This window comes from Varanus komodoensis, unplaced genomic scaffold (genome assembly GCF_004798865.1).
Source record: "Varanus komodoensis strain SLA01 unplaced genomic scaffold, ASM479886v1 scaffold405, whole genome shotgun sequence".
Lineage (NCBI taxonomy): Eukaryota > Metazoa > Chordata > Lepidosauria > Squamata > Varanidae > Varanus > Varanus komodoensis.
In genome coordinates this window covers 11,994-38,171 of record NW_025335949.1, presented here as the reverse complement: position 1 = coordinate 38,171, position 26,178 = coordinate 11,994, and the positions used below count along the sequence as shown (strand labels likewise).

The window sequence follows — 26,178 nt, the reverse complement described above, 5'->3', positions numbered from 1 at the left end:
TTATTTATTTAAAATATTTCTATGCCACCCCAATTGCAACAAAGCCTCGGGGCGGCTCACAGCATAATTAAAACATATAAATAACAATTGATACAATTAGAGATTAAAAAGCCGGGTAGCATCTCGGCTAAAAATTTAAAATACTTTACCTGGGTCTGAAGCCGGACTGAAATGGGTCCAGATACTCAGTTTCATCCAAGAGTGCCTGGAGTTGTCCTGCCCCCACCCGCTCTAGCACCTTGCCCAAGAAAAGCATGTTGGCCACCGGTCTATAATAGGCGGCCACCTCTGGATCCAGGGATGCCTGGATTCTGGGCCGGGTCTTGCATCATCCCATTGGTTTTTCAGCTGTTGCTCCCCGGAAGGACCGTTACCGCGAGTCTGACTCGCAGCCTTCAGGCAAGGCCTTTCTCTGTCTTTATAAAGTTCAGCTGCACCCCGCGGGCCCCCTTTTTCCTTTCGAGTTGCGGAGGAGTTAGGGGTGCGCAGGCTGGTTGGGAAAATGGCGGGTGGGGCGACAGTGATGGGCTGGAAGCGGCACGGGGCTGCTGAGGCTCGACCGCGCGTTAGGGGCGCCCTTTGCTTCACTGGGTGGTCGATGGCAACGAAATCCTCGGGGACGGCGCATTTTGGATTGTTTTGCCTTTTGTTCTGGTGTGTTCCGGGGCATAGGAAAAAGGGAAGCCTCTCTAAGCAGCAGCTGCTGCTTCTTTTTTCTTTCTGAAGTTCCTGGTTTCTTCTTTCGGGGCAGAAAGGCGATGGGTTGATTGGCGGTCCCTGGAAATCAGGATCGATAAGTCCTGTGAACTTGAATCTGCCGCAAAAAGAGCGTGTGTCTGTGCCTTGTACTATGAAATGTACCGTCCTTGTGACGGGAAGGAGGACAGGTGCACTAAATAAAAGAAGGTTCTTCATGGCTTGCTATTTAAAGGGGACACATCCCAAAGCAACCTCCAGTTACATAGAACAGCTGATGCCACCTAGTGACTGGTAAACATCCCAGTTCCAGTGACTTGGACCCACAAAAACATGAATCCATGACACGGATCTTGCTGATTCCATAAAATTTCAAAGGAGGACAGCATCAGACTACAATCAAAGCACACAGCACATTTGCCTCTGTTCACTGAACCATGAAATCATGGACCTGGCACGTGTAGGTGACACTGTGGTGCAAAAGCAGCGATATCCAGAATGGATCTCCATGACTATTTCCAGGGAAATCTAATCTGTCCCGAATTACATCTGCCTTTGTGGACTGAAGCATGGAAATCGCTGATCAATGGCATTGCCAGGGCACAAAAGCTGGTCCCTTGGCCAAAACCATGACACTGGCAGCATTCAACCAAAATCAACATGCAGATGTGCTCAGCGTTTGGAGGGTTTTCCACGTAAAAACAGGAGTTGTGAGGACGTGTGCTTCACATTCATTCTTTTGTAACATGGCAGCACCATCTAGTGCCGGATCCATGATGTTTGTGGTTCAGACCATGAAGGACAGGATTGCTGTGACTGGATGGCAGTTTTAGCTGTGCTCTCTTTGAAAGTCTTGAGGATCCATATTTGGTTTAATGGACCCGGATTTTATTTCTTCCCATGTTTGTGCTGCGTTGTGCTGCCAAGTTCCAAATGCACGAGTTTGATGATCCGAAGTTACATGACTAATGGCAGTTTTGGAGATTGCTGCTGTAAAACCATCAGGATCTATTCTTGGGTCCACATTTTGCACTGCGACTGCACCAACGAGGCCTGGATCCATGGTGTTCACGGTTCGGTCTGCGGAGGGAGATGGGCCATTCATGGAATCTCGGATGAAGGGATCCGTGTTTTTTCCCTGTGGCAGCATCAGGGAGTGCCAGAGCCATGGTGTTTATGGTTCAATCCATGGAGGCCGATGCACCCTGTGATCTGATTCTGTTTAGAACATGTCCCCTTAGAAATCATATCACGAGGATCCATTTTAGAATTTGTGGATCCAACTCCTACCAAGGCCCTCAGGTCGCTTTGTCCACATGGCTCCTTCCCATCTTTTGATAAGGGGGTGGGATCCCTCTCCTCCCTTGTACTTCTAGATGCTGCTCTCCAAGGCTGATCCCTTTTCTATGCCCAGCTGCAGAAGATAATGGATGAGTAACAACACTCTTCTGTGTTTCATCAAACCTCTTGATCAGTACAGGAAAGGGCAGCTCACGGTGTAATTCTGTGGCCCATAGAAAGCTTCTAGATGGCCAGAACTTCCTGCTATCCAGAGTTTCCCATTCATTCAGGCTTTTCTTGTTCTTTTGTGCCATTTTTCACTAGTCAGCAATGCAAAAGGGGAAATGCTAAGGAGAGATGAAGTTGCTGAAGAGAGCGGGATTGAGGAGACCCCTGAACAGAGAGCAGCCTTTGAGGATGTGCACCTGAAGAGAAAAGAGCATTGTTGTTCTGGAATACAACCAGGTAGGTGAGAGGGGCACGCAGGGCCTTGGCGCCAGGCCATAACTTGGGCACACCATACGATCCGCAGGGCAGCTCTGTTTTCAGAAAGGACTTGCCCTTCACTCCCAGTTTGCACCACCTGGATCCTAACACGCATGCGGGGAGGGCCATCTGCCAGTGGGGATGGGCTGCATTGTGCTTGAGGAAAGGGGAGGCCTGGAGCAAAGGGAAACGCACCAGCCAAGGTGTGGATGGAGCGTCACTCTTCCACCCAGGGCCTCAGTACAGGCTGATGTGCTGGGAGGAAGTTCTCATGCAGCAAAGCTTGTTCTGCTCCTGAAGTGCCAAGAGGAGCTCTGGCTTGGGACTGGGTGAGGTCAGGAGATTGCTGGAAGGCCAGGCACACAAGTTGGTGAGACATGAATATACCTCTAAATGGCGGCACAGCTGGTAGCTTGAGTTTGAGCATGAGCAAGTGGCACATCATTTGCACAAAGGGTTTTCCAGACTGTTCCAGCCGTGCTTGCCAAGCCATCAGAAATCCTGCTCGGGAAGGCTGCAGCTGCAGATGGGGGATTAGCTCATTCTCTGGCCATCAAAGCACAATCCTGAAGGCCTGTCCACTTCTGCAGTCGACCAGGAATTCAGAACACGTGCCCAGCAGTAGCTGACTCCCTTGTGTTGCAGGTCTCTCTGTCGTGTGCCTAGAAGTCCTGCCTGTGGGGCTTGTCTGGGACCTGGACAGAAGCAGGATGTGCATATTTTCTTAAATTGCATGATGCAGTGAAGCTGCATCGTCTGGACTTTCCCATTCTGAATACAGAACAACGGCTCTGGGATTTGGAACAAAACTAATGGTCATACAGACTTAATTCCATATGCCTGTTCCTGTGGCCTGTGGAGAAACACCCCTTCCAGGCAAGATAAAAAAATCATTCTTCCCAGCCCTGGATTGCAAGCATGATGGGGTGCATCATTTCTGTCTCAGTTAAGGACATAAGCAAAGCCATGCTGGATCAGAGCACTGGTCCATACAGTCCAGCACTCTGTTCACAAGGGGATAAACCAGCTGCCCGGAGGAGGGGGGGGGATTACTCATGTAGGATCCGTCCTGTAGGAAGGGTGCAAGACCCCTCCTGCCCAGGCTCCTCAGCAACTGGGGGATGCAGGTGGCTTCTTCTGGTAACCAAGACTGCACATAGCCAGCGTGGCTGGTAGTCACGATAACCCCCTCGCCCTGCATTTGGCCAGTCCCCTTTTGGAGCCTTCCAAATTGGTGGCCTTGGCCCATGGCAGGTAATTCCATAGTTGCATTGTATGTTGTGTGCAGTATTTCAGCTTCACGGGATGACCCTGGGTTCTAGTATTAGTGGATAGGGGGAAACATAGAAACAGAGCGAGTCAGAAGGGGCCTCCTGGGCCATCTAGTCTGACCCTCGGCACCAGCCGGCTCCGCTCACGACATACCCACCATGTGGACGTCTAGCCTATCCTTGAACAACCGCACCAATGGGACCTCATTGACCTCTCGTGGAAGCCCATTCCACACCCTCGGGGTCCTGACTGTCAGGAAGTGCTTCCTGGCATCCAAACGGAACCTTGGCTCCCTGAGCTTTGCTGCGTTAGAGCGTGTTCTGCCTTCCTCTGCAGGGGAGAACAGATCTCTACCCATCTCCTTGTGACATCCCCTCACATACCTGTATGTCGCCAACAGATCCCCTCGGAGTCTCCTCTTCTCCAGGCTGAAGAGACCCAGTCCCTCAGTCTTGCCTCTTACGGCATCCCCTGCAAACCGGCCACCGACCTTGTGGCCGTAGGCTGCACTGACTCCAACCTGGCTATATCCTTTCTGTAATGAGGGGCGCAAAACTGAACACAATACTCCAGTTGCAGGCAAACTAGAGTTGTGTAGAGTGGTAGTAATACCCCTCTCGATCTAGAAGCCACACTTCTGGCTATGCAACCAAGGGTGGTGTTCACCCTATTGACCCCCGCATCACACTGCTGACTCATGTTCAGCCTGCAGTCAACCAGTACCCCGAGGGCCCTTTCACGACAGCTGCTCTCCAGCCACTTATCATCTAACCTGTACTTATGAGAGCTGTTCCTATGCCCCAAGTGCAAGACCTTGCACTTATCCACATTGAACGCCATCCTGTTGTCTCCTGCCCACTTCCATAGTCTGTCCAGATCCTTTTGGATCTGGAGTACCTGCTCCTCAGTTGTGGCCACTGCTCCAGTTTTAGTGTCATCTGCGAATTTGACCAGCAGACTGTTTACCCTTTCTTCCATGTCGTTAATGAAAAGATTAAACAGGATCGGCCCCAGGACAGAGCCCTAGGGGATCCCGCTTGTCACTGGCTGCCATCCCGATGATTCCCTGCTAATGGTTACCTTCTGCTTTCGGTCAGTCAACCATGCCCTAATCCACCAGACAGTGCTTTGGTGTATCCGAAAACTCCTCAATTTCTCCACCAGGATATCATGGGGCACTTTGTCAAAGGCCTTGCTGAAATTCAGGTATACCACATCCACTGCAATCCCCTCCATCTAGCCATCTCAAAACCTTGTCATAGAATTCTACAAGGTTTGTCTGGCAGGACCTGTTTTTGCAGAAGCCGTGTTGTGTGGCTGTCAGCCTCCCTTCCCTATCTAGTATCAATAGATCTCTCTCTATTATGAGCCTTTCCATTGTTTTTCCAACAATGGATGTAAGGCTAACCAGTCTATAATTCCCCATGTCCCATCTACTACCCTTTTTGAAAATTGGGACCACCCTCCAGTCCTCTGGAACTTCACCCGTTCTCCACGAGGTCTCAAAAATGGAGCCCAGCAGGCGTGAGAGAACCCCTGCCAATTCTCTAAGTACTCTCGGGTGTAACCCATCAGGGCCTGGCACCTTTGTAATGTCCAATGCCCTGAGGAGCCCCTCGACTTCAAGGGGGGGTGACTTTAATCTGTGCCCCTAAGTCCCCAGCCTCATCTAATCTCCTGTGCGGATGTCCTGCGTCCTCCTTTGGGGAGAACACAGAGGCAAAATAGTTATTTAGCATCTCTGCCTGTTCCCTCATATCAGTCGCTGGATCTCCTTCCTCCTTATTTAGTGGTCCCACCACTTGTCTCCCCTTCCTCTTCCTATTTACATGCTGAAAGAAGCCCTTTTTATTGCTCTTGATATTCTTGGCAAGTCTCAGCTCGTAATCAGCCTTAGCCTTGCGAAGAATCCTTCTGCAATAGGACTTCTCCTACCGGTATACCCTTTTGTCTATTTGCTCCCATTTCCTATAGAGATTCCTCTTTCGTCTAATCCCTCTAACCACCTCCTTTTGCATCCATGGCGGCACTCTCCTCCACCTCCCCACCTTACTGACTAGAGGTATCATCAAGGCTTGCACCTCCAAAACCTCCCTTTTGCGTGCTATCCACCCCTCCTCAACTCGCTTGCCTTCCAGTACCTTATCCGAGGAGACTTTCCCCAGTCTGGCCTTCAGTTGGCCAAAGTTGGCTCTCTTGAAGTCCCAGCTTCTAGTGCTCGACCTGCTGCATGTCCCCAGTCCCTTGATGTCAAAGCAAAGGATGGAGTGATCACTCGCATCCAGAGCTCCCCTAATCTGTACTTCATCTATCAGCTCCTCCCTATTGGTCAAGGCCAAGTCAAGGATGTTCGTCGCCTCTCGGACCCTCTGTGTGAAAAACCCTCCCTCTATAGCTTCTAGGAAGTGACATGACCTGTCTGACACCGTTGAGTGAGTCTCCCAACTAATATCCAGGATATTGAAATCTCCCACAATTACTGTGTCTCTCCCCTGAGATAACCTTAGAATCTGGCCTGTCAGGATCATCCAGGGTCTCAAGTTGACCTGGAGGGCGATAACACACCCCCACTGTCAGGTCTCTTTCCCTGTCAAAACCCCTAAGTTTCACCCAGACTGCCTCTACCGAATCCCCATCTGTGCTGCATTCTATCTCACTGCATCCTATCCCTTCCCTGACGTATAAAGCCACGCCCCCACCTCTCTCCCTTCCTATCCTTTCTAAAAAGGTGATACCCTTCTGTGTTCACATTGCAGACTTGCCTTTCATCCCACCAAGTTTCTGTGATTCCCACCAGGTCATACCCTCCTATTCCCAGGAGAGCTTCAAGCTCTTCCTGCTTATTACCCATGCTCCTAGCATTGGTGTACATACACCTCAACACCTTCCCACCGCTTGCTTTCCTTGGAGTTCCCAGCCTCCTCCTTCCTCCCATCCTCCCTGATACCTGGCCCCTCTCTGTAGGAGTCCTGTCAGTCCCTGCAGTACCTCTAAAACCCTGCTCCCAGAGCCCTGATCCTCCCCCCACACTTGTCCAGTCTAGAAACATTACTAGGGGGCCTGAACCCCGTCCCGGCTCAGTTTAAAGTCTTCTGGACTCCAAAGGACCTTTTCCCCATCCTTGTGAGGTGTAACCTGTCCCTTGCCAGAAGTCCATTGGCAAGAAAACAAGTGGCGTGGTTGGGGAACCCGAAGCGTTTCATCTGGCACCACACCCTAAGTCAATCATTCACCTCGGAGGCCCTCCTGTCCCTTCCTGACCCAAATCCCGGACAGGTAAGATTGACAAGAAGGCCACTTGGGCCTTTAGCTCCCTGAGTTTCTTCCCAAAGGCCTCAAAGTTCCTGGTGATCCCAACCACACCCTGCCTGGCCACATCGTTTGTGCCCACATGGATCTTCAGGTGCGGCTGGTGACCCCCGGTGCGAACAAGATGCTCCACTCTGTCTTTCACATGCCGGATGCGTGCGCCCGGCAGGCAACTTGTCTCCAGGTTGGGGCAGCACACTGCCACCTCAGTGCCCCTCAGCAGGGAGTCCCCAACAACAATCACCCACCGCCGTACCTTCCCGGTGCTAGTGGGCAGCTGTGCCCTGGCCCTCGCCTCTCCCGCAGTGGCCCCCTTGCCGCCTGACGTCCCAGACTGGGTGTCCTGCTGGTCCCCCGAGGCCTCATCAGCCCCAGCCTCCCCAAGCGGAGAGAACCTGTTTCCCAGCTCCAGATTGGTGCCAGGAGGAGGAGGAGGCCGTGCTGGCCTCCTCCTCCTGTGGGTGACATACCTCCATGTCTCCGCAGCTCCTCCTCCTGTGGCCTCTCCGTCAACCCTCTATCCAGAGGGGGGGCCTGGAGAGCTCTCTCGGCCCCCAGGGACCTCACCTCCTCTTCTAGCAGGGTCACCATCTTGCACCGAGGGCAAGTGTATCCCTGCCTCTCCTGGGGGAGACGGGTGAACATGTCGCAGCTCTCGCAGTGGACAGCAACACCCGTGACTCCCACCACAGCCATCTCCTGTTCTGCCATCAGTATCCCTTCCGAGACCTTACCATGGTCCCCTGCCTTTTTGCCCTCTCTCACTCGCCCAGTTCTCCCAGACAAAAACCCACTCGCACACACACACAAGGATTAAATTTAAATTGGAAGAAAAACAAAGCAAAGCACAGCACAAAAACAAACAAACAAACAAACAAACAAACCTCTGTGTCTCAGGGAAGGGAGTCTCCGGACAGCCCGGGCCGCAGCTAAGGGATGATGCCTTATTAGTCCCTCAGGCCGGTGGCCCTGCCCCCTGCTCCCTCCTGACCCCTCTGGCCTCTCTGGCCCTGCCCCCTTCTGCTCCGCTGCTCCTGCCCCTGCTCCCCTGCCCAGCTCCTACCTTGCCTTCGCCAGTCCCCTGGCCACTGAGCACTCTCTCCCAGCCTGTGCCTCTGCTGCTCTGCCAAGAGGCCAGAGACAAAAGAAAAATGCCCCCGTCTCCATTTTCTGCACACCATGCATAATTCTGAGCAGCCCCAGCATGTTTCTTCCCACTCACCATTTTTCTGAGCTGAACAGTCCCAGTTGCTGCTGCCGCTCCTCTCAGGAGAGTTGCTCCAGCCCACTGGGCATTTCTGTAGTCCTTCTGTGCCTTTTCCAACTCAGTAATGTCCTCCTTCAGGTAAGTTGAGCAACGCTGTGCACAAGATTCCACAAAGTCACCCTATTCCTTGCTTTTTAGGAATCCTGCATATTCCCACTGCCATCTTAGTGGTACTTGTCTTCGCTAGCATCCTGTGCATTGCCAGATTCTCGGGTGAGTCTTCTGCCTCAAGCCTTCCTGTTTGCTCCTGTGTCATTTGCAGCAGTGCTCGTCTCCTCCTCTGGCAGCGTGGCTTCGGAGCCCCGATTTGCTCCTGCATCATCTGAGGGCCACAGTGCCCATCACATGCACATGCAAGGCGTGGAACCCCGATGGGAGCGTCATGTAAGGCGAGGGACGTCACTGCCCAGGGTCCCCCACTCCAATTGCCCCTCTTGCATCACCTCCAGTGTATACTTTGGTTCTCTGAGTGCCTGTGTGGGGTTTTGGTGCGGCAACATGACCTGCGCGTTTGATTTGGTACTAAAAAGCTCGCAGTGCAGGAAGCTACCACAAGTTGTAGTTCTCAGCGGCTGCGTTCTCTGCCTTCATCTGCTTTCCTCTGCATGCTTCCTCTTATGTCTGCTGAGTGGTGTTTCCTGTTACGTTTTCAGGTTCAGCAGTGAAGGATAAGCAGATGAGCTGTGTGAAGAATGCCTGCATTCCTCTGGTGCCCCCATGCACCCCTGGGTGGATCGGCTATGAAGGGAAATGTTACTTTTTCTCAGAAGACGAGAGGAACTGGACTGCTAGCCAGGCCTTTTGCGCTTCCTGTGGCTCATCGCTGGCCTCTATCGAGAGTGAACCGGAAAAGGCAAGGCCTGCAAAAGTGCAGGAAGTATTATTGTGTGGGAATTATTTCCCACAGAGTCAGAACGAGGTATACGCCCTCCACATGTTTTGCACTACAGCTTCCATCCTCTGCAACCAGCATGGCTATTGGGGTTTGCAGTGCAGCTAAGTTTCCCATCTTGGGGAAGACTGACCTAGAAACATGCACAAAGACTTTCCCTGGCAGAATTTGTGCTGTCATTGCTGGGACAGGAGCAGCCACGCTCCTGGAGTTTAACAGTGGGTAGGTTGCAAGCAAACAGCCCTGGCTTGTATTGTCTGAGGAAGCACCCGAGCCTTGCTGTATTTCCAGGGAATCCTCCTGTGAAGTGACCCTGCCCGTTTGTTAATGATACGCCTGCATAAGTTGTGGCATCGCATGGCAACCTCATGGATCACAGAGCAGATGTGTTCTCATTCAGCCTTAGGTTCCAGCTTCTTCCTCTTGTGGAGCTTGGGTCAACATGAGGCAGGCTTATCTCAGGATGTAAATAGCAGCTTTTTATCATAGGATGTCACTGGTATTATAAAAAGGTATTTATTATTGCAATGTTCCAAATGCAAAAGATAGCTTAAATCGAAAAATAAAACAAGTCCTGAAGTAGGTGGATATTATGCAAATGTACGGAATGGGCAGTGAGTAAGCCAATGACTCTAATTGTGTTGGAAATGCTTAATAACTTTGGAATGGCTAAATATCTAGAGTTTGGTGTGCGTGGCCCTCATTTTGCATGTAGAATACTCTGCTCCACTTTGGCTCTTCCCTCTGCCAGCCTGTTCCCTGCACTCTACATCCAGCCACTTTCCTGCCCTTTTAACTTCTTCCCTTCTGGCTCAGCACAGTTTTCTTCTACCCTCTTGGCCTCTTTCCCGTTTGAGCTTCATTCCCACCAGCAGCTCCTCAGCATCTCAGGGCTTAACTGTCAGCCCATGTCCTTTTCTTCTCCATCTAGACTACGTTTATGCCTTCTGACATTTTGGGAGAGTGTTAGATGGTGAAGCCACAAGAAGGTGCTCTAAGTTGTTTCTGTGTGCACCTCAGGTGTTCCTGCTGCGTTACAAGGGCAACGCTGATCACTGGATCGGCCTCTGGAAGGACCAGAGCCAAATTTGGAAATGGGCTGATGGGGCGGCATTCAGGAACACGTGAGTCCTTGTTCTCCTTGTGTCCGGGCTCGGGGGCAGTGGGTGGAGAGTTGCAAGGAGGGGTCCACTTGGCAATCCATGAATTGCACATGAGTTGGAGGCAGAATGTGGGAGGAGACTGAGGTTCTTGATTCCGCCTGAGGAAGCTAACAATTCTCTTAGTCCTCTGCATTAACTTGGTTGGGAGCCCATCAGGGGGAGCTCTGGAAAGATTTAATGTATGGAATAACCAGCTTTAAATGAATGAATTGGAGGAAGATGAGAGTTGAGAGGCTCGAGCTGAGCTGAAGGAGTGGTAATAGTTTGGAGGAACATGGACTGGGAATATATAAGAGTCCAAATGTCAGCCTGGGTCGTTGTTGACATCCAGAAATAAGGCTTTCTTGGGAAGCTGTTCAGGAAAATATGGTGGATGGGACCATCCCCTCCCCTTGGCTTCTGGCACTTGAATAGAGTTCTTTAACTTTCATAGCTAAATATCAAGCATGATTTATTAATTTTTTTAAGTGTTGCACTTTACGTCCTGTTATTAATTTAAATTAGGAAGACCTTGCCCAGTTCTTTACAAGTTGACTTAAGAAAAGTGTGGAAAAGAAAATGGGAAGTGGAAAGGAAGGAACACCCCTGGAGCTGCGTGGGATCAGCAGTCTTTACCCCAGGCAGGGAACTCCATGGCCTGCTTGCCGAGTGGCCAACTCAGACGTTCATGTCTGTGAGGATCAACTCTTCCAAGGATCTAGAACAGCCTTCCTTGTTCGAGATCTCCCTTTCCACCCTGAGTGCAGGAGTCCAACACCAGTGCTGGGAGGGCAGGCCTGGAACGAACTTCCTGGAGGAAGTGCAGCTGCCCCAGAAGTCTTCAGTGAGCCCATCAAGTCTTGCATCGAGTGTAGGGTGCAGACTGGGGTGCATGTGGCAGCAGGATGGGAGATGGCAGCTTCCTCCTCTAAACGGGAGTGTGCCCCCATCACTTCTCACCCTCCCTCGTGAGCACCCAGTTCTCATCCCCAGTCCTGCTAGCTTGGAGCATGCAGATTTCCTTCCCTAGGAATGGGAACGTGCCAGCCAAACCTAGATCTCTCATTGCTCCATGACAGGCTTTCTGCCCACAGGCTGCTGGGGCTGCCAGTTCCTGCACTGCAGGAGCAATGCTTGACCTGGCAACAGCCCTCCTGGTCAGGTTCCTCCTGAAGCTGAGCGTGAAGAACTGAATGACATGACAGGTGAGCAGGTTGAGCCCTTCACGCATGCCCCAAGGCTGTAGCCACCTCTAGGAGACCCACCCACCCTGAGTTCTCCCATAGGGCATCAGCAGGCTTCATGGAGGCCAAACCCCCATTTGAGGTGGTCACTGAGTCAGGAAGCAGCTTCTGCTTTAGTATACTCTCCAGTGGACCGCCAAGAAGACTGCCAGCTGGGTGATGGCCTTGATCTGCAGCATCCAGCTCTGCAGGGAGGAGCAATGGGATCAGAAGAGGGTCAGAGATGCCAAACCCAAGTCCATCCTGCGGGACACTGCTTGGTTACATCCCCAACACCGGTGGGGTTCCTGCACTCATGGGGGAAATGGACAGTCTTTACTCAACGGTGAATTTCTTTTCTCTTTGAGGGAAGGAAGCTACCATGGTGCACCTTTGAATCTGGCCTCCTTCAGGATGTTGGTCTGGCAGGTGTCAGAATCCCGGAACCTCAAGTTGAGAAGAGGAAATAAAACTCGGGTTCATGGGAAAGATCAAGCATCCAGACCATCTTGGCTTTATTGCATTGACCCAGGTTCCCCGCGGGTGGTACTCACGATAATGCATTACTGGGCAGGCAGAGGTGAACTCTGCTGCCAAGCTTCAGCACAACTACAGAGTTTTTATACACTCCCAGTCACGTCACAGGTACAGGGCAATTGATGACAGAATGCAGAGATTAGAATTAGATTCTGAGGTCATCACATACAGAACAGATGAAGGAAAGTCAGTCAATCCTACAGTGACAATAAGATTACAATATTTCTAATTGCCGTGTATTGACACTTTAGTTCAGTAACTTGAACCCATCTGCAGGTCTGCTTAGTCATGTAAATTCAAGCTACTGAGAAACTATGCATGATCTCATAAGTTTATCTAGACTCTAGACATTCTGAATGACCAGGGCACATGAAGCCCTGTGGGCTAGGAAGATATTTCCTGGTAAACTGAATTCCAACAATGATTATTTAACAATTGTGAAGGTATATAATGCATATTTGGACTGAATGACCTGTCTACTGTAGCCCACAGCTAAAGGTGAGAGAAAGGAGCGGAGGAGGGATGCCATTTGAAACAGTGACTTAGCTTGGTTTTGAGAAGGAGTACAGGATTTGATCCCACAATGCAAAAGCACACAGAAGCAATGCTTTTCAGACAGGATTTATCCAAATTTTCCCAGCAATCCCCCCTTTGTCACTAGCTTTGCTATGGGACACAAACAAGTCAGTTTGGACAAATCCTGTTCCAAGCTTTTCCCCAGAAAACAGCTTCCATCTCAAAACTAAACTAATGTGAGGAGAAAGTTATTGCATACAATGGAGACTTGTGTATTTGCTGAGAGTTCAATTCAAAGGGTAGGAAAAATGGGAAACCATTGGAAAAGCAGCAAAGAAAGTGAAAGGAAAAAAGAAAGTCCAAAACACATGATATGCAACCCCAGTGCTAGTAGTCCTCCTGGGAAACTCCGTGCTGATTTTGGCCCCCCTTTGGCAGCAAAGAACTCAGTGCCAGCCAGCTCTCATCCTCACCTGCTCCCTCGCCTCTTTCCAGTTTTGCCACTCAATTTTGAGGCCTGGTTCCTTTGCTCCCTAGGCCTCCTTCCTTCCTTCCTTCCTTCCTTCCTTCCTTCCTTCCTTCCTTCCTTATTTATTTAAAACATTTCTATGCCACCCCATTCGCAAAAGGGCCTCGGGGTGGCTTAGCCTGCTTTGCAAGGTGGGAGCAGTGTGAGTTGAGGAAATGGCCTGATGTCCAGTTCAGTCATTTGTCTTGCCCTTTTAGGCAAGTCTTTGAGATTTTGTTGTCTAGGCTTCACTCAAGCTTCTTAGCTGTAGACCTTGCCTCTCACAGTTTGCTTGGTTAGTTCTTTCCTTGTGGATGATGCAGTCGAGTAAGGCAGAACACAGGAATGGATTCCCATCACAGTCACTGCAGTTCCTGGAGCCAGGGTGTAGCATGGGACATGGAGGGCTTTTCCTTCCAGGGCTGTAGAGAAAAGGAGTCTTTCTTTTCTTTTCTGCTGTGCCAGCGTAGCTGTTTGGTTCCTGGCAACCTGCAGCTCAAAAAAATAAAAAATAATAAAAGTTAATTAAGGGGGGGGGAAATGACTTTTACATTTCTTCACCGAAGCTGGTTGTAGGCAGTGGCAGAGAGATCCACATGAGTTTGGAGAGAAACCTCAAGATATAAAGTCTGTGTCCTTTTTGAGTGTCTTTAGCACAGTCTCAAGAGGAAAATGTTTGGGTTGCTGAAATCAATCCAGCCAATGCCAAAAATGCACACAAAAGAAATCCTCTTTTGAACTTGTATTGCACAAACCTGTTGCTTGCCTAGGCTAAAGAGAAATGTGCTTCCTTCTGGACTTTGGACAATGAGAACAGTTTTACACAATTTCTTACTACAGAGATGGTACTCTCCCACATAGATACAAAATGCACCAACCCATTGTTAACACAAACAAACCTTTAATAACACACATTTCATGTAACAATCAATGCTTGCGCATTTAGATGAACATATGAGTGCTTATGTTCATGGAAAGTTTTGAGAACTTGCCATTTTAGCTGCCCACATCCTTGGGCAGGCAAATGGGCTCAGTCCCCAACAACCATTAGGCTACTGTAAGGGAAATTTTCTTTTAGCACCATCAATAACAACAGTAACAACAGTAACAACAATATCACTATCATTATCATTAATATTTGGCAACATTGCAAAAGGGAAAAAGGAAACAAACTTTTTCTTGAACTCAAAAGGGAAAAGTAGCCTCACAGATTTGAAAAGAAATCCTTCCCAATGCATGCGCGTGCACGCACACACATACACCCCCCCCCCCAGAGTTTCATCCATTCCCTCCCAATCATTCAGTTGTAGCATAGCAATAACAAGATGGTATATTCCGAATTCAGAACTTTTTAAGACCCAGATCCATGTTGCATAGGAAAATGGAATTTATTGGAGAGGAAAAACTCTTGATGGCTGACACAAATCATTGCTCACAACATTGCTTTTTGGAAGGATTCCCTTCCTTAAAAAAAATCCCCTAGTTCCTCAGAGAGAGTGCTTAAGGGTCTTTGTTTTAACCCAAACCTTTCCAGGCAGAATTTTTCCTGAGGCAATACAAGCTTTGAACACTCAAAGAACCTCAAATGCCTTGCCTCAGTTAAACAACTTATTTTATTTTATTCATTTATATATTTTTGAAGACACCAAGATTTCTTTTGAGAGTTTTCTAGATACTCCCAAGACTTTCTTTTGAGAACTAGTGCAAGCCCACCTCCAATCTGTGGCTGGAAGCAGAGCCGTTCAAACTTCCCAAAGTACTTTAAACTCTGCACATGCTCAGAGGCATTGTATGTTCTGCTTCTGCAGTACTCACAAAGTGGTGGTACCTTCCTGCCAGAGCATCCCCCCTTTTCTTGGCTCTGTGGAATAGCCAAGCCCACAGAGTCAAGATATCCAAATTTTTCAGCACAAATTCCCCTTGAATTCAGTTGGCCAGACTGAACCCAGAGAAGAAGCTGCAGTTACTGTCTCTTTAAATAATGGGAGTGCTCTTAGCAAGGTAGACTATTCCTCTTTTTTTCATTTGTTTTTCTTGTCTTTACTCCAAAAGTTACACATTTCTTTCATTATTTTTCCAGTAGAAAAAGTACCAAATCACCATTTACCAAAACCTCTTAAAATTCTTTCTCACACCAAGCACCATGCACCCCTTGAATCAAGGAATTCCTGTCAAATACACTCTCATTTTCACATGGCATGCACACAACATTCAGAAAAATAAAAATCTTTTTGCCTTTCACTCAAACCCCACATTCCAAACAGTTGCAAGTTCAACATGGGGAGAAAAACCAGCCAATTTCCACTATTCTTCCAAAAACCTCCGCAACACATCAAAGAAAACCCTTCCTTTCTGCATCTTTGCTTCACTTTTCCTTCCTTTTCTTTCATTTCCATAATCCATCTGCTCACTTGCCTTTACTTTCTACTTACAACATCTACCAAATTCCAATCCAACCATGAAATTACAACCACACCACAGTGCTTTCCCTTTGCACGTGTTTCCTTCTGAACAAATCCTCTTCCTTCTTTCCTACAATGCCTTCCTTCACAAACATACTCCAGCAATATCTGATGGACTGGATTTCCTGAATCCATTTAGCTTCTGCAGCCCCTCAGATGCAGTTTTCACCTTTCTTGGTCCAAAGTATAACCCAAAAGCTATCCCAGAACCGTAAAATCCTCCCCAGGAACTTGCAAAGATTTGTTTTTTTTCATCTTTCATCTGCCCATTAGCATCCTCTCCCGGGATTTCAAATGCAATTATTTAATCTAACAAAAAAATCTTCCTACCTAGGAGGGCTGTAAGGCAGATGGAAGAGGCAGAAAATCTTGCAAGACATTGAAACAGTGTTCCTGGTTTCTGACAAGGAAAGGACCTGCATAAAATGTTTCTATACAACCGCTCTTTCATACAGGGCTTTCACACAGGATAAGCTTATTGAGGATGTCCAGAAAACTGGGTAGGACCTGTGTTTGTAAGCCCAATTCAAGGGCCACACATTTCCTTACTTCCCACTTCTAGCTCATATAGAAGGAATGGGGGAAGGAAAAATCTCACTCGCACATTTTGCCCTGATCATCACCTTTTTCCCAGCCGGACTCAGCCATGCTTGGGCTCAGGCAAATGACTTCATGAATCTATCTCTCAATCAAAGCCAGGTTCACACATTCTCATCTCAGGGGCAAGAACACCCATCCATGCCCTTGCTTTCAACCATGCCCTGAAGAGGACAGATTGGTGCAGCTGCGTGGGGAGCTTCTATTTCCTGAGGAACCCCCAAAACCCACTCGGGACTATGCTTACCTCCCAGAAAGGGGAACACTTTACAATACAGACAGACAAGACAGAAAACACAGACAGCAACAATGAACATAAGACTTTCACAAAGTGGGTGTCCCTGCCCAAGAAAGTGCAAGGAACTTAGCTTGTCATTTGCTTCTTGAGTTGCAGGGTGCACATCGGAGGGGAAGGAGGAAACTGTGCCTTTCTAAGCATGGACATTGCCATCACCTCTCGTTGCTACATACCAAGAAACTGGATTTGCAGCCACCTGGATGCTTACAGAAAGAATAGAAGCTCTGCAGAGGGACCATGAGAAGCCCAGAGACATTACAGGGCTAGTTTCTTTATTTGTTAATTTTCTAAAACTGCATCCGTAGCCACTGAGATCATGTGAATAGTGCTGAGGAAAGAGCAATGTTGATCAGGACTGCTATTGGAGGGAGGGAAGCATTAAAGGCATCTGCCAGAGATCCCACTCCAGTTGTATCATGCTCCTCCTCCCCATGCATGCAGTGTGTGTGTGTGTGTGTGTGTGTGTGTGTGTGTGTGTGTGTCTTTGTGGATGTCACCAAGTCACCAAGAGCTGCCATCCCCCAAGAGCCCCATGGAATCTGAGAGGTTCAGAAAGCCTTCTGTAGGAAACACTAAGAACCATATGCAGCTTCTGCAGGGCATACCTGAACAATCAGAGGGCTTAACGGGGACCTTCCTTAAGGAAATACTGCAGTGAGCATGAATAGAAATTCATCATTCCAGACCCCAACTGGCTTCCCCTACCAATACCCACTTTGGCTCAAATGCTATTGGCAGATAATCCTTTTCACAGCAGATGGCAGAACACCCAGAATGTGGCCGCAGCTGGACCCCCAGCCTCACCAATGAAAGGCACCGATTCTTGAGCTGTTCAGTCCCAAAGACAGGAGAAATAGGTAACAAAGCAGCCAACATGTTAGAATGTGCAAAGAAAGCCCATGGCCAGGCCAACAATATTTGCAATTTTGGCAATCAAAAACAACTCTGGAAGTTTGAATGCAAAAAGGCATTGCTAAGGTTCAGATCCAGACTCTAGCCACTGACCTTTCTGCTGTTATACTGAATCTAAATATACCTTTGGATTCTATCACTCCTTTAAAAATAAATTTTAAAGCACCAAAGTGTCCTCAGGGCTTCAGGTGAAGATGAGGGCGATGCACCCCACCCCACCCTTTGTGCATCCCAGGCTCTGTTCTTTTGTGTTCATGGGGCATCCCTTCCAAACCTTAGCCCACTCCATTCCTTCTAAGCCCTAGACCATGGGTCCTCAAACTACAGCCCGGGGGCTAGATCCGGCTCATCATGCCCATTTATCTGGCCTGTCATGCCCATTTGGACCTGCCACGTGTGCGTCTGCACCCACATGCACACTTGCCACCACTCACCTTGCCCCGCGTGCGGGAAGGCAGCGGTTTGATCACTCAGAGAAAACAGTCTCCAAGCGCGCAAGCCGCTGCCTTGTGTGCCCACCTCACGGCACATGCCCGCCCCCGCCTCGCCTCGCCGGCACCACCTTTCCGGCCCTCGCCCGGCACCGGCACCTTTTAACTGGCCCCCTGGTGAAAAAGTTTGAGGACCCCTGCCCTAGACCAAAGGCAAATGGACCCTCTTTGAGACTGAGGAGAATGCCTTGCCACCTGGCCTTGTGCCCTTCACATAGCCGCAGCACCCACCAGTGCGGTACCTGAAGCATAGAAACAGAGCGAGTCAGATGGGGCCTCCTGCGCCATCTAGTCTGACCCCTGGCTCTAGTTGGCTCCACTCATGTCATCCCCAGAATGTGGGGACGACTGAAGGGACTGACTGCTCCTTGTTCTACATATCTGCAGGTCAGAGAAGCCGAGTCTGCAGCAGATGAATTACCAGTGTGTGGCTGGTGATTTGGTGACTCACTCTTGCTCAGGAGCCACAGAGAAAAACACACAAAACAGCAAGGCCCTGAAGGTCAGGAGCCACACTTTCCACTGCGAGCTAACTCCAGATGCCATCATCACCAAGTGACTCCCAGAATCAGATCTGGATCTTGCCTTAGCAGCAGGACACAAGGAGCTCATTGAAAAGACAAACCATGAAAAGAGAAATTGGATGACACTCCCTGCTTGAAATCCCTCTTCAAGCTACAATTATTGGATGAAGCCTTTGCCTTTACCCTGCAGTAGCTGCTTCTAGAAAGTGAGAATCGTGACGGGCTTGTGTAGATGCTTTCCTGCTTTTATTTCCTTTCTCTTCCTCTCTTCCCTCCACTGGTTCATCTGTTGCTGAATTGTACATTAGAAGCTGTCTGGGTCAGGAATTTCTTTCTATGATTATATTATGCTGCAGCATGTACATGCTATAGAAATAATCCACATCATTTTTTAACGGTTGGGTAGCAGGGATGGAAAAATCAAAATTACGGAATGGAGTGGACATGATTTGCAAAGAATCCTGTTCTTACTTAAAAGTGATTTGGTGGGGAATGTCTCAATCATACTGTTGAGCAAGTATTCCATGTGCCTAGGTCCAGAATACACAATAGAGGAAGCTTTTCTTTTAAAGGATTTATTCTCGAGAATAGCCTGTTACCAACAAATTGTTCCAGATTGCATACCTGAGCAGTTCTCAGTTGGCCCTTTTTTACAGTATATCACAGAAGTGAGTATACCCCTCACATTTTGCAAATATTTCTTTATATCTTTTCATGTGAAAACTCTGAAGAAATGACACTTTGCTACAATGTAAAGTAGTGAGTATACAGCTTGTATAACCGTGTAAATTTGCTGTCCTGTTGTAGGTTTGTACTTTGCAAAGGGGTTTCCTTGAGTTGTTCTCATCAATAAAACTACTGAAGTTTGAGGTGACAGTATCTTCCTGTGTATCCGAATGTACATTCTCGCAGCTGCTTATTCCAGGATTCCCTGACATCTCTAACAAAAAGTGATTATTCTTGGAGTAAATGTGTTTAGCATCAGGATAGTAAAGGCAGACATCACTGTATTCCTGCAGTCATGACAGTACCTGTAGTTAATGGGTTTAAAATGCAAAATTCCACGTGCTCAGCTTTTTCAAAAATCATGGTTGGCAGAGTTATTTGTTTGCTCTTTCCTACCAAGAATTTAGAAGCCATTGTAAATCACAGTGTGACTCTCTGCGTGTGTGCATGACTGGGGAGCGGGCAGGAAAAGGAAGTAGGAGTTGTGTTATGACTTCTCCACTGGAATAATACACAGAATAATACACGGAAGAGTGCAAAAAAGAGAAGATCCTGAAATCCAGAGTCTGAAATTACCTTGTTGCAGCACTGCCTGAACTTAGCAAAAATCACCGGGCTCTGCCCCTTCCCGGTTTCCTGCAGGGTGTGCCTTCTCCTTACCAGCCTGGCCAGTCCTGAGATCCTCTGATGGTGTATCCCTGGGCCTCCTACCTCTGGCCCCACTAGGGTTAACCCGGAGCAGCATCTTGAGTGTGGCCACTTCATTTCCCAGGAATCCCGTGTGTCCATAGGTCAGGCAGGCACCAGCACTGAATTGTTTTCGGTGCCCCCTGTTGACTCTTTTCTTCCCAGACACTTCCTGACCTAACCAGCCATTCTTACTGATTTTGCTTTAAAGTTATTGCATTATTTTTTTGTCTGTTCTATCTTTTACCGCTGCAATATCTGCATACCAGAAAAGGAAAGTTCCCACAACTCCCTATATTCCTGGCTAGCCCTACGGGGAATTGTAGCTCCTGTCTAACTGTAGAGCCATGCTCTGAAATAATGGATATGGTGCCTCAGAGAGTCCTCTGTAAGGCCTGCATTTCTGTGAGTGATATTCTCAGTCAGGGAAGCAGAAGCTCGTCTCATTTGTGGTCAAGAGCAAAAGGGAAGAGGAAATGCAGGCTTCCCTGGTCTGTTGAAAACCTGCAGAATGGAAGCTCAAGGCCCGGTAAGCCACTTCTTCTTCAGCTGGAAAAAGCAATTGCTGTTTATGATCCAAGCTGAGCAACTGTATTTGCAAGAGTTTTCCTTGGAACGATGAGTTCTGTGTGTGAGAGAAAACTTGGCAGTGTTTGGATGAAGAAAGTCAGACTTATTGGCAGTCCAGTTCCCCCTTGCTACACATAATATGAATCTGAGAGCCCAACTCATCCACACGGCACTCCTTTTAACCCTTTCATTTCTGTGAATGGAAATGCAGCACAGGGAAGGCGCTATGTGGCCCTCCAGAGCATTTGGCCTCGAGCTCCTGTCAGCCTTAAACAGCATGGCCCATGGAGAGGGAGGCCGGGGCCCTGGGTGCTGCGGGCTGAAACGCCAAGAGGGCCCCGCGTGCCCACCCCGGGTTCAGGCAAGTGGAGTCGCCCGGTTCCCATTGCCATGGTGGCTTCCTTTCTGTGAGTGCCCCAAAGGGCCGAGATTTGTGACAGTCGCCTGTTCTCAGTGTGAACGTATCCTGGATCCTGGAAGGTCAGCCTGTGGCAAGAGCTCATGGCAAGAGGGTTGAAGAGCATTCCAGAGGTGGGAGGCGGCCGTGGACTGTGGGGGATCTTGCAGGCCCAGAAAGGAGCCAATCCCTTATCCAGGCAGGGGGCCGCTGACTCCTGCCAGTGGATTCAGTGGCTGAGCTTGTATCGGGAAAGCATTCTTCTTGCATGCCCAAGAAGAGAGAGCATTACAGGTCTCTGAGGCAACCACATTCTTTCTTTTCATTGCACAGCTGTGCTCTTCAGCAGGGCCTGACACAGAAAACCTACAGAATAAAGGAAAGTGTGCATTTAGAACAAATGAGGCCCTGCTTCAATCTTTGTTAGTTTTACCTGGGCAATTTTTGTTGTTCAAGTTGTATTTTACTCTTGCAGCTTTTTCTGCACCCAGACAATGTTACTAAGTGGATTAAAAATAAGCTTTAGTAACACGAAGCCATGCAATGGCCCCTAGACATTAGTGTCAGTACTAATTCTATACCACCCAATAGCCACAGCTCCCTGGGCACACCAGCACACAAGTGAACAACAGTACATAACAACCACGTATATCTGAGGGCCCATAGGTTGTTTCAGATACCCCAACTGAGATCAGAGACAATGCTCCATCTTTGGGGAAGAGTGTGGACGCTCCACCCACCAGCCCTTGCAGCCAGCACAAAAGTTTGTATCACCTTGCAGCTGGGGGAGGATCTTTGCTTGTGCCCTGTTCCTTACCTGGTTTGGAAAGCTAAAGGGGAAACCTATTTCAATGAATGCCTGCTTGGAAAAAACATGATACAGATGACTGAGAGTTTCCACTTCTGGCTCTCATAAACAGCTGACATTCTGCTTTCAATGGTATCCTCTGTCTCCTGTGGCAACCACTCATGAAAGCCCGCCTGGAGTCATCTGGATGCTGTGCGGGGTGCAGATAATGTGGGGCTACTTGATCGCACCTCAGTGGTAATTTTCAGATAATTCAGGATAAGGACCGGTGTTTAATTTGGCCTTGCGTTCAGTTCCAAATTCTGTTTGCAGCTCCAGGGCTCCTCCCTAGAACTTCTGAAGCAGCCAGAGAGAATGCCTTGAAGTTAGCACAGAAGCCGAACCAGCATCCGTGGATATCACATGTCAAAGAGAAACGCCTGCGAGCAGATCTGAGCACTGGCATTAGCTGTGGGCATTCCTGAGCCAAAAGTAATCCCATCAGAGTTATTAACCATGCTCATGTTTAGAAGTACTCACAGTTCTTTCCTGAAGGGGGATCCATCCACCCACTCCCAGATACACCTTCCAGAGTGGCTGGTTCTGAGCCCCAACCAAATCACGGTGTCTGCCTTCTTTGTTATGAAGTCCTGGAATGGATCAAATAAGTAGGTTATGGTATCCCCAGCAATGTGATCTTCTTAGGCTTACAAGGTCCCATCCTATGGAGGCAGTGTACCTTCTGCTTACATTCCCTTCATGTTTCCTGCCATCCACCCATCCAGCATAGGCAGTTGATCAGCCCTTGCTTGCTCTGGTGCTGTAGCCTCCGCAGGCAGCGAGCCCTGGAGGCTCTCCTCTGGTTTATCTGCTGCACCAGTAATGACTCTCTGGCACAGGCACCTGCTTCCTTTGGGGGTAGCAGGTAAGGCAGTGGTCCCCACAGCCCCCATCCGTGGCAGGGTGGTTAGAGTGATGGGCAGGGACGGGGCAGATTTGCCTTCTGGACCTCACTGGTCTGTGAAGGTCACTGGGTGGCTTTGGGCCAGCCATGCTGCGAGGGTAAAATAGAGAAGTGGACCATGTCACAAACCTCTGTGCTCCTGGCTGATGGAAAATAAACGCATTATGATAGTACATTTCTATACCACCCATAGCTGGGGCTCTCTGGACAGTGCACCAGATTGAGGTCACCCATCCAGATTTCTACCAGGCCTGGCCTTGCTTAGGTTCCATGATTAGGCAGGATCCAGCACTTCAGGATATACAGAAGCTATAGTATTAATGACATGGATGAACAGGAAGGACCTTTCCAGGGTCTATTGGATGTGGGCCAAGAAGCTTTGGGACAAAGGCAGAACTGATGGTAAGGTTCAGTGGGCCTGTCTTGGATTAATTGAAGACTAAATTGCAGCTGCACCCTGCCCTGAACAATGCACAGGGGGTGGGTGGGAGGTAGGTACCCTCCCAGGGCCAGTCCTCCCACTTGGGAGATGATACAACTGACCATCCTCGCAGAGTTATTGTAATGATGCCAGCCTAAGAGCCTTAAAGTGTTTGTTGTGAACCCAAGATTGATGTGCTGTTAAGGAGCAATCACATGTGGACTGAGATGCATGCAGAGGGATGGGAAGGGGGATCTTCGTCCAAGGTCAGTACACCGCAGCTGCACCCCACAAGCTGCTTGAGCTTTCTCCAGCCGCGTCAGCCAGCCTGGCAGAGGCAGATTCCAGGTTCACTAGACCTTCCCGAGAAATGGTCTCTTTACCATTTCCTCCTGGGTCTGAAGCACAGGGAGTGAAGAGTTCTTTGCTCTGCAGTCATTGTGGCTCTGGGTCCAGTTTTTCTTCCCCTTAGAGAACCAGTAACAGTTGTCTTTGTGCAATGTCCACCCCACAGGACACAATTTACAGCCGTTAGTGAACTCTGGAAAAAGAAACAGGAAGAGAAGAAAGCAGTCACCGTATAGATGAAGATAGGTTTTCATCTCTCCCCCTCATTCTCAAATTTATTTATTATTACATTTATTTAGTATTATTATACTATAGCCCTGCAGGCTCCCAGGGTGGTGTGCAATTTAAGGCATAAACACCACAATATGGGGCATATGTAGTTGATGAACTTGTCAGACCTCCCAGTGGCACCCAGCTGTCCTGCCCTCCCAGGGTCCCACAGGTTGCTCCTGTTTGAGCCTGCAAATTTTGTAGGTTTTCTTCACCCTATTCTGCAGTGTGATCCAAAGAGAAATTGGGAGAACCTTTGAAGAAGAAACCGAATTGCTCTCTCCATCCCAGTATGCAAGAAGTGGTGGCAGCCACATCATGTTCTGTTTGCTGCAAAAGAGCTGCACTGACCTGCTGCGGGGAAGAAGCCACACACCTCAAGTTGCGTTCTTAAAATGGTGTCTTGAAGGTCTGTAAAAGCAAAATCTGGAAAGCAGCCCATGCTGAGCTAAGTGGCTGACAGGCAGGTTGTCCTAGCAAACAGGCATGGAGGTAAGAGCACCACCTGAGCCAGGCATGAGTTACCTGCTGTGTTGTCTGCAGAGCTGCACAGAAAATGCTTCAGCCGCAAGCAAGGATCAGGCGCAACAAGGCAGCTGGTTCCATTGGTGACATTTGATGTTCCCTTGCTCTGTAAAACTTCAACCCCACACATCAGTGTTAAATAATGACAATGATTATTTAAGCCTGCACATCAAATCCAGAATCAGGAGACAGTAGGGATAGCTGGGTTCAGGAATGAGTAAAGTACACCATGTTTTCCCAGGAAAGCATAGCTACAGTGACTTAGAATATATGTAGGCCTGGCACCTTTCAGCTTCGCACATGATGGGTGATTCTGTCATCTACTGTATCAAAGTCTATCTCCCCTGGGATAGGTTACTGGAAGGTAAGTGAGTTGAAGAGGGGTGGATGGAACTCAAAAGGGAGGTTTTGGAGGTGCAAGCCGGCGATGGCTCTAGTTAGTAAGGTGGGGAGGTGGAGGAGAGCATCGCCATGGATGCGAAAAGAGGTAGTTAGAGGGATTAGACAAAAGAGGAGATGAAAGAGGAACCGCCAGACGAAAGAGAACTGGAGAAGCTTCAGAGGATTGGAGGGTGGCATCAGTAGTCCCAATTTTCAAAAAGGGTAGTAGAAGGGACATGGGGAATTACAGACCTCGTAGCCTTACATCCATTGTAGGAAAAACAATGGAAAGGCTCATAATAGAGAGAGATCTAGTGATGCTAGATAGGGAAGGGAGGCTGACAGCCACACAACACGGCTTCCGCAAAAACAGGTCCTGCCAGACAAACCTTGTGGAATTCTATGACAAGGTTTTGAGATGGTTAGATGGAGGGGATGCAGTGGATGTGGTATACCTAGATTTCAGCAAGGCCTTTGACAAAGTGCCCCATGATATCCTGGTGGAGAAACTGAGGAGTTTTGGGATACACCAAAGCACTGTCCGGTGGATTAGGGCATGGTTGACTGCCCGAAAGCAGAGGGTAACCATTAGCGGGGAATCATGGGGATGGCGGCCAGTGACAAGCAGGGTCCCCCAGGGCTCTGTCCTCTGACCACAACTGAGGAGCAGGTACTCTAGATGCAAAAGGATCTGGACAGACTATGGAAGTGGGCGGGAGATAACGGGGTGGTGTTCAATGTGGATAAGTGCAAGGTCTTTCACTTGGGGCATAGGAATAGCTGTCATAAGTACATGTTAGGTGACAAGAGGCTGGAGAGCAGCACTTGTGAAAAGGACCTCGGGGTACTGGTTGACTGCAGGCTAAACATGAGTCAGCAGTGTGATGCAGTGGTTCAGAGGGTGAACACCACCCTTGGTTGCATAGCCAGAAGTGTGGCTTCTAGATCAAGAGAGGTATTACTACCACTCTATACGACTCTGATGTGACTGCAACTGGAGTATTGTGCTCAGTTTTGGGCCCCTCATTACAGAAAGGATATAGCCAGGTTAGAGTCAGTGCAGCGTAGGGCCACAAGGTTGGTGGTAAGTTTGCAGGGGATGGGGTATGAGGTGAGACTGAGGGAACTGGGTCTCTTCAGCCTGGAGAAGAGGAGACTCAGAGGGAATCTGTTGGCGGCATACAGGTATGTGAGGGGATGTCACACGGAGATGAGTAGAGACCTGTTCTCCCCTGCAGAGGAAGGCAGGACGCGCTGCAACGGAGCAAAGCTCAGGGAACCAAGGTTCCATTTAGATGCCGGAAAGCACTTCCTGACTGTTAGGACCCCGAGGGTGTGGAATGGGCTTCCACGAGTGGTGGTTGAGGCCCCATCGGCGAGGGTGTTCTAAGATAGGCTGGACATGCACATGGTGGGCATGTCGGGAGTGGAGCCGGCTGGTGCCGGAGGTCAGACTAGATGGCCCGGGAGACCCCTTCTGGCTCGCTCTATGTTTCTAAAGTTAGTGTGATACCAGGAGGCAGGAATCATTGCCTCTTCAGAGGTCTCTAGGCACATCATTTGTTAAAATTCCTGATTGCCGACATGGAAAATGGGACTAACCAGCATAAACAGAAAGAACGGGCAAAATAAGTGACATACTCATTTGTATAATTTATTGATACATATTCATTCATAGAATTCAACTTT

The 26,178-nt window shown here is 48.9% G+C and overlaps 2 protein-coding genes across 2 annotated transcripts in view; one reads left to right on the top strand and one right to left on the bottom strand.

Annotated features, from left to right (window-relative positions):
- The first annotated feature begins 316 nt into the window (after positions 1-316).
- On the top strand, positions 317-19,282 carry LOC123029757 (C-type lectin domain family 2 member B-like). Its single transcript, XM_044443035.1, has 6 exons — positions 317-399; positions 2,302-2,442; positions 8,450-8,524; positions 8,965-9,164; positions 10,224-10,327; positions 16,583-19,282. The coding sequence occupies exons 2-6, from the start codon at positions 2,322-2,324 to the stop codon at positions 16,725-16,727; spliced, it is 645 nt and encodes a 214-aa protein (XP_044298970.1). The 5' UTR covers positions 317-399; positions 2,302-2,321; the 3' UTR covers positions 16,728-19,282.
- A 1,174-nt stretch (positions 19,283-20,456) lies between these two features.
- Positions 20,457-26,178, bottom strand: part of LOC123029756 (killer cell lectin-like receptor subfamily F member 1) — a 14,420-nt gene continuing 8,698 nt past the window's right edge. Inside the window, exons 4-7 of the mRNA XM_044443034.1 lie at positions 24,109-24,222; positions 23,349-23,506; positions 22,121-22,230; positions 20,457-21,159 (exon numbers count right to left, since the gene is read on the bottom strand). Of these exons, the coding sequence (XP_044298969.1) occupies positions 20,985-21,159; positions 22,121-22,230; positions 23,349-23,506; positions 24,109-24,222 (557 nt within the window). The 3' untranslated portion in view covers positions 20,457-20,984. The remainder of the gene's footprint in view (positions 21,160-22,120; positions 22,231-23,348; positions 23,507-24,108; positions 24,223-26,178) is intronic.